This window comes from Mesoplodon mirus (genome assembly GCF_964341445.2).
Source record: "Mesoplodon mirus genome assembly, chromosome: 16".
Lineage (NCBI taxonomy): Eukaryota > Metazoa > Chordata > Mammalia > Artiodactyla > Ziphiidae > Mesoplodon > Mesoplodon mirus.
Window position 1 is genome coordinate 38,116,068 of NC_138992.1, and position 14,164 is coordinate 38,130,231.

The window sequence follows — 14,164 nt, forward strand, 5'->3', positions numbered from 1 at the left end:
ACTAGATAGAAATTATTAAGTGATACAGTTCATAAGTATCATGGACCAATAGCTGTAGAGGCTTCATTTTAAAAAGTGACACTTTCAGAAAAGAAAGAGAGGAAAAAAAGGAAGAAAAAAGGAGTATAAGAGTAAAGAACTGAAGCCAATGGAATGCAAAATGATTATATCTTCCTTTCTTTCACCCAATTATAATATGAATCATGCACACTATAATCAGTTATGTGACATGGCATTAGTTTTAATAAAGAACACAGCAAATTGACTTGAAAAGGCAAATAATACCTTCTGGGGGCGTCCCAATGCTGCTGCCAAGACCCAAAACTGCCATCTTGTGAATTCTCGGCTCCAGCATCACAGCAGATTCTTCTCCCCTTTCCCAGTGGGGTATTTTGACAGGCTCCAGGTGGACATTCTCCAGCCCATCTTCCTGCAGGTTTTGGTGCATGATTTGGATGGCTTTTTCTAGGCTCTTGGAACCACTGAGTCTGGGTCCAACAGTATCAACCAGAAGAGCCAATCGCTCATAGGATCTGTTCTGGGCTTTACCATAAACAGCAAGGTTGATGATTGCTTTAGCAACATCTCCATAGCAGGCTATTTCTTCTTTTATTTCTTGAAAAGTCCTCTGAGAGATGCCATTCCCATATACAGCTTTCCCAGAGTTCAGGGATAAAAGGTGAACAACACCAACAAATACGAAGACATGGAACTTCATTATTTTTCCCAGTCTGTTTTCTTCCTAAAATAATCTAGGTAAGTAAGAAATATGTGTTAGGGGAAAAGAATCTCACAGCTATCTGCCCATAACCCAGGGACTGCTTTTCAAACAGGATTCCCCTTCCCTTCTCAACGGTTGCCCAATTTCTACCATCAAATTCAGGCACCATGAATTTGATGAAGGAAGAAGGAATGAAGAAGAAATGAAGGAAGGAATGAAGGAATGAAGAAGAAAAGAGGCAACGATTGGCCTTATTGACAAGGTAGCATGTATTAAAACCACAAAACCACATGTTACCTAGCAATCAGTTTAAAATATGCTAAAAGATTAAAATAAGAAGATAACTAGGAAAGAGAGGAAGAAATAGAGGTAGCAGTGATAGGGCTAGGGCAGTGTTACCCCTTCTTCTAAACACAGTATGATCCAAAGGTGTTTCAGAGTTCCCTCTACCTGATATGCTCTCTCCTGTTTGCCTATTGAACTTATCCTTCGAGGCCCTTTCAGAGACGTCATCTCTTCTTGATGCTCTCCCTAACCCCACCCCTTCCACATTTAATCCTCACAACAGTTCTATGAAACAGTTTCTTATTATTGCCTTCATTTTAGAACTGAGGATCCTGGGGTAGCCAGAGATTAAGTAACTTGCCAAAGACACACAAAGCCTTTCCAGCTCTAGAGACCACGCTGTAAACAGTGCTAAAAGTATGTTTGTGGACCCATGCCAGTCCACAGTTGTTTTTCACAAGTCCATGAAAGACAAACACAAAGATTAAGAGTAAACATATTCAGTAATGTGCAACACAGTAGCCAATAGTCCAATGTGGTTATTACAATTTAAATTAAATCATTGGCTTCTCAGCCATACTAGCTGCATTTCAAATGCTCAGTAGCCACATGGGCTAGTGGCTGTTGTATTGGGCAGCACAGAAAGAATATTTCTATCATCATAGAAAGTTCTGTTGAATAGCACTGGCTTAGACACCTTTGTAGATAACTGATAGAACAACTATACATTTGTCAAATCTAATGACTAAAAAATGATGCTTCATTTTACTTTTCTACTTCACTATTATATTTTTCAAAAGTATCAGTCTGCAACAAATTCTAAATTTAAAAATCTGGCCCTTCACCAAAGATAATCTGAGAAGCACGGTCATAAACTACTATATTATAAGTATAAACTCCAAATTCAGGCAGCATACAAGGCCTTTCAAAATATGGTTCCAACAACCACTTCAACCTCATCTCTCCACCTGCCCCTCTAGAGTGAACACATTTTCATTCTCATTCTCATTTCTTCTCTCTCTCCCTCTCTCTCCCTTTCTCTCTCTCTCACAGGCACACACACATAGTACTTGAAATGTGGCTAGTCTAAATTGAGATGTTTTGTACCTGTAAAATATACACCCGATTTGATCTTTAAAATCAACTACTTCATACTTAAGTATAAAAAAATAAATATTTCAGATATATTAAATAAAATACATTATTAATCTCACCTATTTCTTTTTACTTTTTAATATAGCTATTAGAAATTTTTAACTTACATAATATTTATATTTGTATTGGACAGTACTGTTCTAGCTGCACTGAACTGGACCCTGTCCTTCAAATACCCAGGCCCGTTTATAAATCTGGGTCTCTACATATGTTCATTCCCTTTTATTGCAAGGCCCTTCTCTTCACCCTGGCAAATGCCTATAGTGAGAATGCATTAAAAATCACCTCTTCTGTGAAGCCTCACCAAACAATACCCCAGAGGTACGTGCACCATTTTCTGTGTTTCTACCATAATTAACTATATTATCAACAAATATATTTGTTTATAAATCTGTCTCTCCTGCTCTCAAAGTCAAATAGGGTAAATTATTCATCATTGTACTCATATATAGGCACTCTATACCTTTTTAAGAAGGAATGAATAAGCATTTAATCTCTCTAGGTCTCACCTCCCTAGAGTGTAAGAGTACTTATCTTGCCTCCTTCACAAAGAAGCTGTAGGAATTAAAACCTTGCGATCATATTTAAAATATTTTGAAAAGTTATAAAAACTATATATTGCTGCTGCTTTCTTCCTTATTATAACTACAGTTGACCCTTGAGTGACACAGGTTTGAACTTCCCAGGTCCACTTCTACACAAGTTTTTTTCCCATAAATACTACAGTGCTACAAGATCTGAGGTTGGCTGAATCCGTGGATGCAGAACCGGATATGGAGTGCTGACTATGGGACTTCAGCATCCACAGAGGATCCTGCAACCAACACCCCTCCTTGTTCAAGGGTCAATGCATAGATTTTTCGTTTCTACAGTCACTATACTGATGCTTGTTTTAAAAGCTAAATTTTATTAAGCAATTAAAATATTTCACCAGATTGCAATTTATTCTTGAAAGTACATTTTTCCAATATATTTGGAAAAATGTTCCTGGGGCAAAAAAAGAAAAAAAGGTTAATAAGCCATCTATTAATTGACACTAAACACAAGTATCTACTTCTCATTAAAAGTTCTCTAAGCCTTCTGCAAACATTAATTAACAATTTCATAATACATTTCTAGTGATGGATTAGAATCATATTATGACAACACTGTAGAGATACAGGAGAGCTTAGGGATCCCTAGTCCATATCCTTGTTTCGTAGAAAGTTAATCAAGGCCTGTGTTGTGATTCCTAGGCAGCAGACAAACCAGCAACTACAATTAACCAGGTAAGTGGACCAGCTAGCACATACTTTCTAAAGGATTAAGAATAGTTTTCTTCTAGGAAACTATATGCATTTACATATAATAGAAATTCAGTGAAGGATACCCAAATGCAGTCTGAGAAGCAAATACTTATAATAAAATATATGTATACAGAGTAGCATCTGAACAAAGAGAAGAACAAAGGGGATCATGAAAAACTATAGAGAAGACATACCATCTCAGGACAGGCTCAAGAAATGGCTCTGCAGGCAGAAAAGAGTGAATGGTATCCCTCAGAGCTCCACTAGAACATCATCTGTATGTCACATCCTGGTTAAAAGATATGTCCAGAAAATAACAGTGCCTGAGTCTATCATCTTTACATCTTTTTGCGTATATGTCAATTGAATTAACAGATAACACATCATTTTGATAATAATATTTAATGCTTCTTAGCAAGGTCAGTTAAATTAATTTTGACACTAAAAAATGGTATAATTACTTTAAAACAGAATTCGGTATCTGCGAGTATTGTTCTGAGTATCTTAACTACACTGTTTCTTCAAATCCCACAAATGCAATAAGTGCTTATTTTTAAAAGTAGGTTAATTTAAAAGGTGATGGTTTATTACCTTTCAATGGATCAGTTTTTCCCTGAGTATAAAGTTTACTAAGATCAAAGGCACAAAACAATGCATTACATGAGATATCACCTAGAACACTTGACACAAGTAAACACTAAATACATGTTAGTTGACTCTAAACCTAGTTTTCTCTGGAATATAATCTCAAAATTACCTATGTAATTCTTGGCTAGAATGCATAATTATATATCTCTCCAATGGAGCACCACAAGAATCCTTTTTTATTATTATGACTTTTAGAAAGGTACATTAGTCCAACTAAGATGTGTTTTCAGTAATAAATAGTAGAAAATAATAATTATAACTAACAGTCTATATTTGAGGAGGTAATAAAAATGGAACAAGATATTGCTATATCAAATTCCACTCAAGAAAAAAAACAAAATATAATATGTAATTTAAAAACACAGGGACTATACATAATTTGTACAAAATCTGTACAAATCTGATACATAATTTGTACATTCCTAGCAAGAAATAGAAGATTATAATAAAAATTAAAATAGTGAAATATACAGACAGAATAAGATTAAATAAAAGCCAATAATCAAGGAAAACTTGAAGAAATTCTCTCCTAATTCACAGATTTAGGATCACCATACAACAAGAAATTCATTCTAGAACTGGAGTCAATCCAAGTGAGAAGGATGATCAAAGACACCAGTATATTTGCATGAAAGGACTAAAACACTAGCCCTCCCCAGTGTGAAAAGACAGGCCAAGAGTAGAACTATTTTGTTGTATAAAATCAAGAAGGGTATGGAAAACACGAATACAGATTTACTCGCCATATCTTTTCATACTTGTACCAGGGGATAGCCCTAGTAGCTCAGAGCTAATTTTAGGAAAATCAAAATGTACAGTTTTACACAGTAAGTGATAAACTTGTAAACAGTTTACCTAAGAAAAAAAGAGGGTTTGGATAAAATCATGAATGGAGCTGAACCCATTCAGCTGAGTCATTGGAGCTGAACCCTTTTAAATCTACCACACAACATTGGCACCACACTGAACTAAGTATAGTTTCCTACGGGATCACCAAGAGGGTTTGCTGATCTGAAAGACTGTTAGTCTGCCCTAGCTCAGAGATAGAAAATGTCCCTATACAGTCATTTCAGTCAAATAAAATTAAGCAAGCTATAGTATTTTTCTACAGTCTGCAAAGGGAGCAAACAATTTTATGGTGATCAACAAAGACAAATAGAATTACTGATCTCAAACATTTCCCCTTTATAATTGTAAATGGTGCTTTGTTTTGGGTCATAACTTCATTTTTCCAGTCATTTAACAAAAATGTATTGAGCACCTTACCTACTAAGCACCAAAGACACAATTTATAAGATAATATCCATACCCTCAAAGAGCCGCCAAGTATAATAAAGAGACAGATAATGTGAAAACCCTACAACTGAGATGGTTACAAGCTTCTGTGAAAACAAACTGGAGGAGGGGATTAGGAGGAGATTCCTGATGGCATGTGAAAAAGGCGAGAGTGGCACTGAAGGAAAGATAACCCAACAGAAAAAACAAACCGTGCAAAGACACAGAGGCTTTACAAAACTTGGGCTATGGAGAAAATGGCAAGGAGTTGGATGATAAGTAGCGGGAAATGGTGGAAGATACAGCAGTGATGGAAGGAATTATTCCCCAAGGTCTGACTAAAAAGGTCTACTGTGTGAAGCTTCAACATGGAACACAAACCCCCAGGGCACTGTAACAGGGGACTTAATGAACAGTTCCCACCCCTTATGCAGCCAGGAAAAGGAAAAAAGGAAGGGATTGAGGGAGAGAGGAAGGGAAGAAAGAAGGAAGCAAGGAAGGAAGGAAGGAAGGATAGTTTTCTTTCTGATCTTCACTATGACCTGCTCCTCAGCACAAAGAATCCACACAGATTGCACATCAGGACAAGGACAGCATGTGAAGTTCCTCAAAATCCCCAAACAAGCCACTACTTATTACCTATGTGGTTATTCCTTGGAATTTTCACAGAGGGAAAAGTGAACCATGGTTACAAAAGACGCATTAGTCAAATAATTCACTTACAAAGACACTCAAGATTTTATTTAAAATCCCTAAAATACTAAGAATAACCCAATTGACCAAAAAAAAAAAAAAATCTAGCACACTCTTGAGCAAATTATAGGACATTTGAAATGTCTAAACTTAAACTGAAAACATTTTTTAAAAATACTCTTTATTTTTATACACAGAAGGTTTGAAGTCATTTTTCCCTTACTTGAATTCAAACTGGGGGAATATTAAATGTTATACTCTTCAAAATCTTAAACAACTATTTTTAAAACTCATGCTGTATCATGCCTTTGAATTCAGAAAGTTATATATTCAAAGGAAACTCTGGAGCACTATTTGAAAAAAAGACTTTCTATTCATATACTGTGTTCATGATCCACAGTTACAGATTATCTTTTTCACAAAAAGAGATAAAATTGAAATGTCATTTTCATTCTTTTCTACTTAAATTTGGAAAGAAACTTAAGCAAAACCAACTTTTCTTCTGCTGTGAATTACATTCTAATAATAGGTTTATATTTTGAGGAAACAAAACAAAACCCTTTGCTTCTATTTCTAAATCTTTTTCCTAAAATATTATTGTTTGAAAATGTCTCAGGCTATGATAGAAATGCCAGGATGAATAGACTAAGTGACGTGGAAAAGGACACAATGAAAAGAGAATGTGCTGAAAGACAGAAGGAGTAAGACTTAGGGACTGAAATTTTTATTGACGTTTTTCTTGTGTCACTTTTTTAAAGACTACATATACTACTTACATGAAGACTTAGATATTTCCCCTAAACCTACCATTGCTGAAAAGGATTCACCAATATAAACTTAACTCTTCGTCTTCAGCCTAGATTGTGCAACAGATATAACAGCCAGAAATGCCAAATCCTAGCTCAGACACTGGCACATCGAAGTTCACTTCCTGACTCCCACTAACGCTTCTAGATTTATAATAATTAGCCCTTTAACCATCTTAAGGAAGATTCTTTCCTTTATTAAATTCAAAGTTCAAACAAAAGTGGGCTTCTACTTTCCAAAGCTTATATCCCAATTATTCATTCAGTCCCTCAAGAAAGCTCACTGAGAACTTACTATCTGCCAGGAACTGTGCAAGAATTTGGAGAAGATATAAAATTAAGCAAGACTCAGTTCCTACTATTAGTAGGCACTGTTAATTATTTAATAACCATCCCTCCCTTTTCTTGCTAACCAAACCTGGATTTTATTTGGGGTCAAAGTTTCCAGCCCGATTAACCTAGGCCAGTTGTTCTTAATATGGATGGTAGTAGTCCTAGGAGATGTTCTGTATATGCCATGGTGGGGGGGGGAGCACTTTTGGTTGTCACAAAGGTGTGGAGATCCTACTAGGAATTAGTTGGCAGAGGCCAGGGACACTAGACATACTGCTATGGGGGGGAAAACCTGTCTACTAAGAACTCTCCTATATTCCATAAAGATTTTTTTAATGTGAAAAACTATTATTTGAGACTTGACCCTAACTCTATTGTACATACAAATATGTACAAAAATAGTTCCTGTGCAGCTTTAACACAAGTCGACTTTTTCAAGAAGCAACTACCATGTATATCAAGGGAGGACTATACGTGTTTTGTTCAGGATTTTACCAAGAGCTGTTCAGCATTTCAGTGAAACGCCGATGACTACGCTGCCCCTGGTACTGGACACACCGTCACCACGCCCCTGGGCCCGTCTGCATTTGTTGCTCTCACATTCACCATGCAAGCATCTGACTACTTCATCATGTCATCTAGTGCAGTCATGCCTGGGAATGTATGTTTTGACGTACTTTATTATAAAGTACTTTCCTTTAATGGTTCCTTTACATGACAGGTAGGATAGCACACTGATTTACTTGAAAATATGTGGAAGCATATTATCTATGATGCTTAATTCAGGATAATAAAGCAAGCATTATAAACTATTTGTTTTGATTTTTTTTTAAAGAGGCACTGCATCTAATAGGATGGAGAACTAGTGATAGAAGCGAATTCCACAATTCTCTTCCCTCACTCTTCCAGCCTACCTTTTAGCCAGAGGAGGCCCTGTGACCCAGTTCTACTCAAACAGAAGCAGCTGACAAGAAAATGGCCACAATTCTAGAGCTGCATCAGCTACTCTGTAACCATGAGGGCAAGTCCAAGAGTACTGGTCCTGACATCACTGAGCAGCTAAACCAACACCACCACCACCAATTTATCTGTTACACGGGAAAAATAAACTCCGTTTGTTATAGCCACTGTTAGCTGGATTTTCTATTCCTTATAGCTGTGATTATATTTCCAACTGCTATAGTACTTTCAGGCCTCTTGGGGATCCATAATTAAACATAGTGTTTATACTAACTAACACCATCAGTGTAATAGGGAAGAACAAATCTGACTCCATATTGGATCTGTTTCTTTTACTTTAATCTTTGTGTTCTATTGCTTTTTCTTCAAGTTAAGAATGTCGCCTATAGCCTGAAATATACAGGACAGCCCATTCTCAAGGTTCTGACCTTTAAAGGTTTAACACTTTTCCATTCACATAGAGATAAATGCAGAACAGAGAATAACACTTGTCTTGTTGGAGGTTTACAGGAACACTGTGACCTGATCTAAGAAGGCAGCTGCAAGAACAAAGGATTCCGACACCAAGAGGTCTGCAGTGACCAACAACACCCCCTCCCTTTTGAGTATAAAAGAAGCCTGAATTCTGACTCCCGTAAGACGGTTCTCTGGGACACTAATCCACCACCTTCTTGGTCTACTGGCTTTCCAAATAAGGTCACTAGTCCTTGCCCCAGCAACTCTTCTCGATTCATTGGCCTGTTGAGTGGCGAGCAGTACAAGCTTGTACTCAGTAACGTAAGCAAGGCCTAGGAGCCAGCATATGGTCTACCTAGAGTTCCCATGTGCACCTAAACTCTAAATATCCAACACCAAACTCAGAATCTTCCCTTCCAAACCTGCTTTTGTTCCCCGCCTCTAGTCAGTAAGTTAGAAACTGCGGTGTGTCGTTGGATTCTTCCCTCTCCCTCAGGGAAACAGGTGAACAGTTGGCAAGTCCTGTAACTCCACCTTCAGATTCTTTCTTGACCCATTTCCCTCCTCTCCACACTTACTATCACTCCCCTAGCTCAGAACCTCATTATCCTTCATGTGAAACCCTTCCTCTTGCATCTCCCTGCCTTAAACTCAGGTCCCTTTCCAATCCGTGTTTCATACTGCCGCCAGCTTTATCTAGGGAGCCAACTCGAATGACTCTTTGGCTGAAAGCATCTGTTGCCCCGTTTACTGTTCAGTGTTCTGGATGTGGCTTTCCTCACACTCCTTCCCTGTCGTTCCTCTCCCCTCCGATGGTGCAGCCCTAATGGGTGTTTACCGTTCCTTGAAGTCACAGAACACTCTTTACACCTAATTTTGCTCTTGCTGTTCCCTCTGCCAAAAATGCCCTTTCATCTTTTCTCCACTTGGAGAAACCATGGTCATGACCAAGGTCCTGCTCATCTGTCCCCAGCTCCAGACAGAACCATTTGCTGCCTTTTCAGTAGTGCACTGCATGCTACATGTCTTTGTGTCTGTCACCCTGCTGGGCTATACGTCACTTAATAGCAATAATATTTTATTTTATAAAATTCACCAAGCATGTTCTCTGAATGTGTTTTGTATACTAAGCAAATAGCACAATACTTGTCAATAAATATTTATAGAATAAATGAATAAATTCATCAAACAAGTAGCTATATTTCACAACAGAAGTATACGGCTCTGATTCATCACTTTAATGATTACTTTTCCTGCATCAGACACTATAGAGTTTGCGCCTTTAAACTACAGCATATTCACAACTTTCTTTCATAAAGGGAGTCAAGAGACCTGGGACTTGGTCCTGGCTGTCCCTCTCTAGACGCATGGATGGACCTTGAACAATTGATTTGAAGTCTCTCTTTATGTGTTAAATAAAGGGTTGCATTCCAGCTCTAACATTCTATTATGGATTTTCTTAAATATTTAGTATCAATCACACTTTTCTTTACACTCCATATTAGCACATGAATAAATCACCTTATCCCATTTTGTCTCCTCCCACCAGCCAACTGAAATTGAACTCACAAAGGTCATTAAGGATGCCCTTGTTCCTAAATCCAATAAAAACATTTCAGTTCCTATCGTACTTAACATCTGGAACATTTAACATTGTGGACCGCCTCTCCTTTTCCAAATACTCTTCTTTCTATATTTCTACTCTCCTTCCCAATCTTTTTTGTAGGGTCCCTTTTTTCCACCTGTCCTTTAAAGTTTATTATTTCCTAGGGCTTTTCTCCCATGAGCCACGATAATAAGGCTTCATTAAATGTCTCTGCCACTTAACATGTCATCCTGAATAAGGTATGGGCATTGAGGAAACAAGGGAGGAGGACTGAAGGAAGACAGACAAATCCTTACAACTGTGCAAAGAACCCAGTGTATGATATTCTTCTTTCTTCTGGCAGTTAGTACAATAACAGTGGGTTAATGAGTTAATTAGAGCAGGGCAAATGGTACACTGACTGGCAGTCCCGTTCACAGAGGGAATCCCAGGAGCTCTGGGATGGAAGGTGTCGGAGTAACAACCTGCTGAGTGAGGTCTACCAGTAGACCTTTCTCCTCCCACTGGCCACACTGAATACCCATGGCCCCACTCTACAGATGTCAAGTGACACTCCCTCTCTTATCCTGTCTCATTCCACCAGGATAAGCCAGAGGACTGACTCACTTTGTGTCCCTGACATTTTACTGCTTACCAGTGAGCGGTTTTGAGAAATTGTAAGAAAATTAATTGGGCTCACTTTGTTAATTCTTTTTCCAGACTTCTTTGTCCCTTTCTTGAATATATAAAACAATGAAGCCTAAATTCCTACTGTTCAAAAGTAGGCATCTTTGTCACACAGCCGAATGTAACTGACTTTTGACCTACATCATGATGGGACTAAGAGGAATAAATATGAAGCTCCCTTACATGCTACTTAAGTGAAACCATATGATTAAAACTCCAATAACTGAAATCAACCATGAATCTAGGACAAACTTCGTATTCTTGGCTTGCAAAATCCTACTGAAACCCCAAATGTATATGAGACAGCTCTTGGTCCCTTTGTTAGCTGAGGATGCTGGGCTGACAGTGAGGGTGGAGGCCCTTGAGAACAGAGGTGCCTGATCTGTGACGGCCACATGTGCACACATCTGCAGTCAGCAGCCATACCAAGCACATACAGTCAACAAAAATATAGACAAATCACGAAGAATGCAGTTCATACCCTTTGGGGCCGAATACAAAGTAGGTAACCACAGACACAAGTAATTCTGAGGTCTTATGATCTGAGAGAACTGAAAAAAGGGACAAAAGGAAATGGGATTTTAGTCTCATAAAGTCCCAGTTTTCTAGAACTTGGACCCCTAACATAAGAGTAATAATAGGAAGTGCTTTATTTCTGTCAATAAAACCAGTGAAGCATTTGTCTTCTATCTGGTAATATTACAAAACTATTACAAGGCACAGCAGCCTCTTCCAGAGGCAAAGGAGAGAATATGGCCCTCCTTGAATCAGACAAAATACAGAAGTCTTCTAGAGACTCAACCTCAGAAAACTATAAAGCTAGAGATATATAGATTTAATTACTATTTGCCAATATAGGTTTACAGTAAATTGACTGTATTAATGTGCTTTTATTGCTAAAGAGCATGTTTCCCCCATGTATCTTCCCCTGAACTAGTTAATAACAAGTTCCAAGGAACACTCTGGTAGAGATATTAGTAATTTCCTTCAGAACATGCCTTTTAGTTTCCCTCGCTTTAGCCAGGCTCCCCCATTCCATAAACACAAAAGCAGAAAGACCCTCATTGAATCTTGTTGCAAACACAGTTCTTATCACAGCCCAAGCCAGGGAGGCCTGTTCAGCAAGTCACTTACTGCAAAATTTGCTATTAAACCCGTCAAACAGACATGTATGAAAACGTGGCTTCGCTAAACAGCTGTTAAGTTTCACGAGCTTAAAAAGAAAATACCATCTAGCTATACACTGTTAGCTCAACAGAGACTCACCATTTGGTTTTAAAATCTGATCTGCCGGTACACTTTTCCCTAAATCCTAACATTTGCTCTCTGCTATGAGATGGCTGCCACAAGGCACCATCAGCAAACATAGGCTGAGAGTGTGCGCGCGCGCGCACACACACACACACACACACACACACGACAACAGTGTGTGCTCCCTCCTCCTGCAATGGGAGCATGCAGCATCTGTTACTTCAGGCTCCTGCACAGGGAAAAGAGCACCTCTCAGTCATGTAGAGAGGAAATTAATGCACTGATCCCTCCCTGTCCCAGTAGTCAGATATTAATCAAAGGTGGCAAAAGAAAAGAGGTAAGCCAAATAGATTCACAGTAATGGAGCTAAAACAATTAGTCAAAGTGCTTAATCGGTCAATGTAAAATAAAACTCTTGTAGCACTCCATCAGTGCACAGCCAGCCAAATTATCCTACGGAGAAAGAACATTCATAAAACAAGTTTTCTCCAAAGTGGAGAAAGCAAGGTGATACAGCAGATGTTTGACAGCAGGAAATTAAAAAGGTAGTTTTAAAAAATAAAAAAAGGAATTAGCGAAACACTTAGAGAGAGATGAGTTTGGAGTGTGGAACAAAGACAGTGGGGAAAATATATCCCAGTCCAGAGGTGAGAAGGGAGGAGAAAAGAACCATAAAGAGGCATGGGACAACAGCTGAGAGCGACTTTTCTTAACAGGCAATTTCTAAATCCAAAGAGTAATTTTTTAAAAGATAATCACACTTATCAGGATACTGTATGATTTAAAGGATCATGTAGACAGACTTAAAGAAAAGATTCTTGGATCCCAGATAGAAACCGCAGAAGAAAAAGGGAGAAGAGAACCAGTTACCTCTGGGGAGAGACGAAAACAGCTTGGGAGGAAGACAGAGAAATAAAAGGTACCACAGCTTGTCTCAATTTTGGTGATTTTTTTCCCGATATCTGACTCAAATGATGAAAAACCCACAGTCAGGTCACTCAAGTCATTGTTATGGGAAATGAGGTGAGGAAACACTAAGTTGGGAATAATCACCCATAATTGCCTAGAGGTCTACTAAATCCGTGAAGGATCAGACTATTTCCTAAATGCAGTGCGTTTGATTTCCCTCCAGAGGATGCAGGAAATTGTACCCTTTGAAACAGATGAGAAGTTTTGGATAACATCAGATTCTATTGGAAAGCCCCGGGGGTAATGAGTCGGCAGCTCGCAGTCTGCACAATAGTGTCTGATACGTTTAGTAGCAGATGAGGGGAAGTTTGTTGTGACAGCTGTGCAGAAAAACAAGTCTGAAGGTTAGGTGGATTTGCAACATGAGAAGGTGGTTTGGGTTTGGAAAAAGCAAAGGCGTCTTCAGATGGGAAGAGCACACAGAAAAATGAACAAGAGAAAACGCAGAGCAGCAGAAGTAAAGGTGCCAGTGGTATGGAGTGCTTGGCACTGTTTCCGCATCAGAAAGGCCTGCTCACCGGTCAGAATGTCCTTCCTACAAACACAGTTAGTTGTACCATTCACTTTTATGGCAGTTAAGGCCTAGCCAAGAGTGGGAATAATGTACTACTTGCAAGATACCTAGAAACAGAGTAAACCTGAGTTATACTCGAAGATGATTCTCCTCTCTGCTTGTCCTCCCCTGAGACCAGCCTCCAGGCCTCTGCTCTCTCCCCTGTCCCTAAGGCAATCTCCTCTCACGCTCCGCACAGATGATGGCTGCTGCCTGCCCTCCCCGGCTGGTGTTCTGTTCAGCACAGCCCTCGGTGCTACATTTGTTTCCCATCTCCCCTCTGCCACCACCACTTGCTCAGAGGCCAGCCACTTCCCTAACGAAGTGTCACAGGCAGGACAAGAAAGACCTTGTGTTGTACATGAGTATGGTCCAGACGAGCATCAGAGGGAAAAGACCCTAATGAACTGGAAGCAGGAAGATAAACACCAAGTGACAGAGATGATGGCTGAAAACCCTCCAGATATAACCTCTCTGTAGTCTGCTACGGAAGTCAAGTTC

The 14,164-nt window shown here is 38.9% G+C and overlaps 1 protein-coding gene across 2 annotated transcripts in view; it reads right to left on the reverse strand.

Moving 5' to 3' along the window:
- The window catches only part of CPQ (carboxypeptidase Q), a 508,335-nt gene that overhangs the window by 397,782 nt on the left and 96,389 nt on the right, over window positions 1-14,164 (reverse strand). For both annotated transcript variants that reach the window (XM_082601612.1, XM_082601613.1), the window contains exon 2: window positions 286-752. In XM_082601612.1, the coding sequence (XP_082457738.1) occupies window positions 286-718 (433 nt within the window). In that variant the 5' untranslated portion in view covers window positions 719-752. The remainder of the gene's footprint in view (window positions 1-285; window positions 753-14,164) is intronic.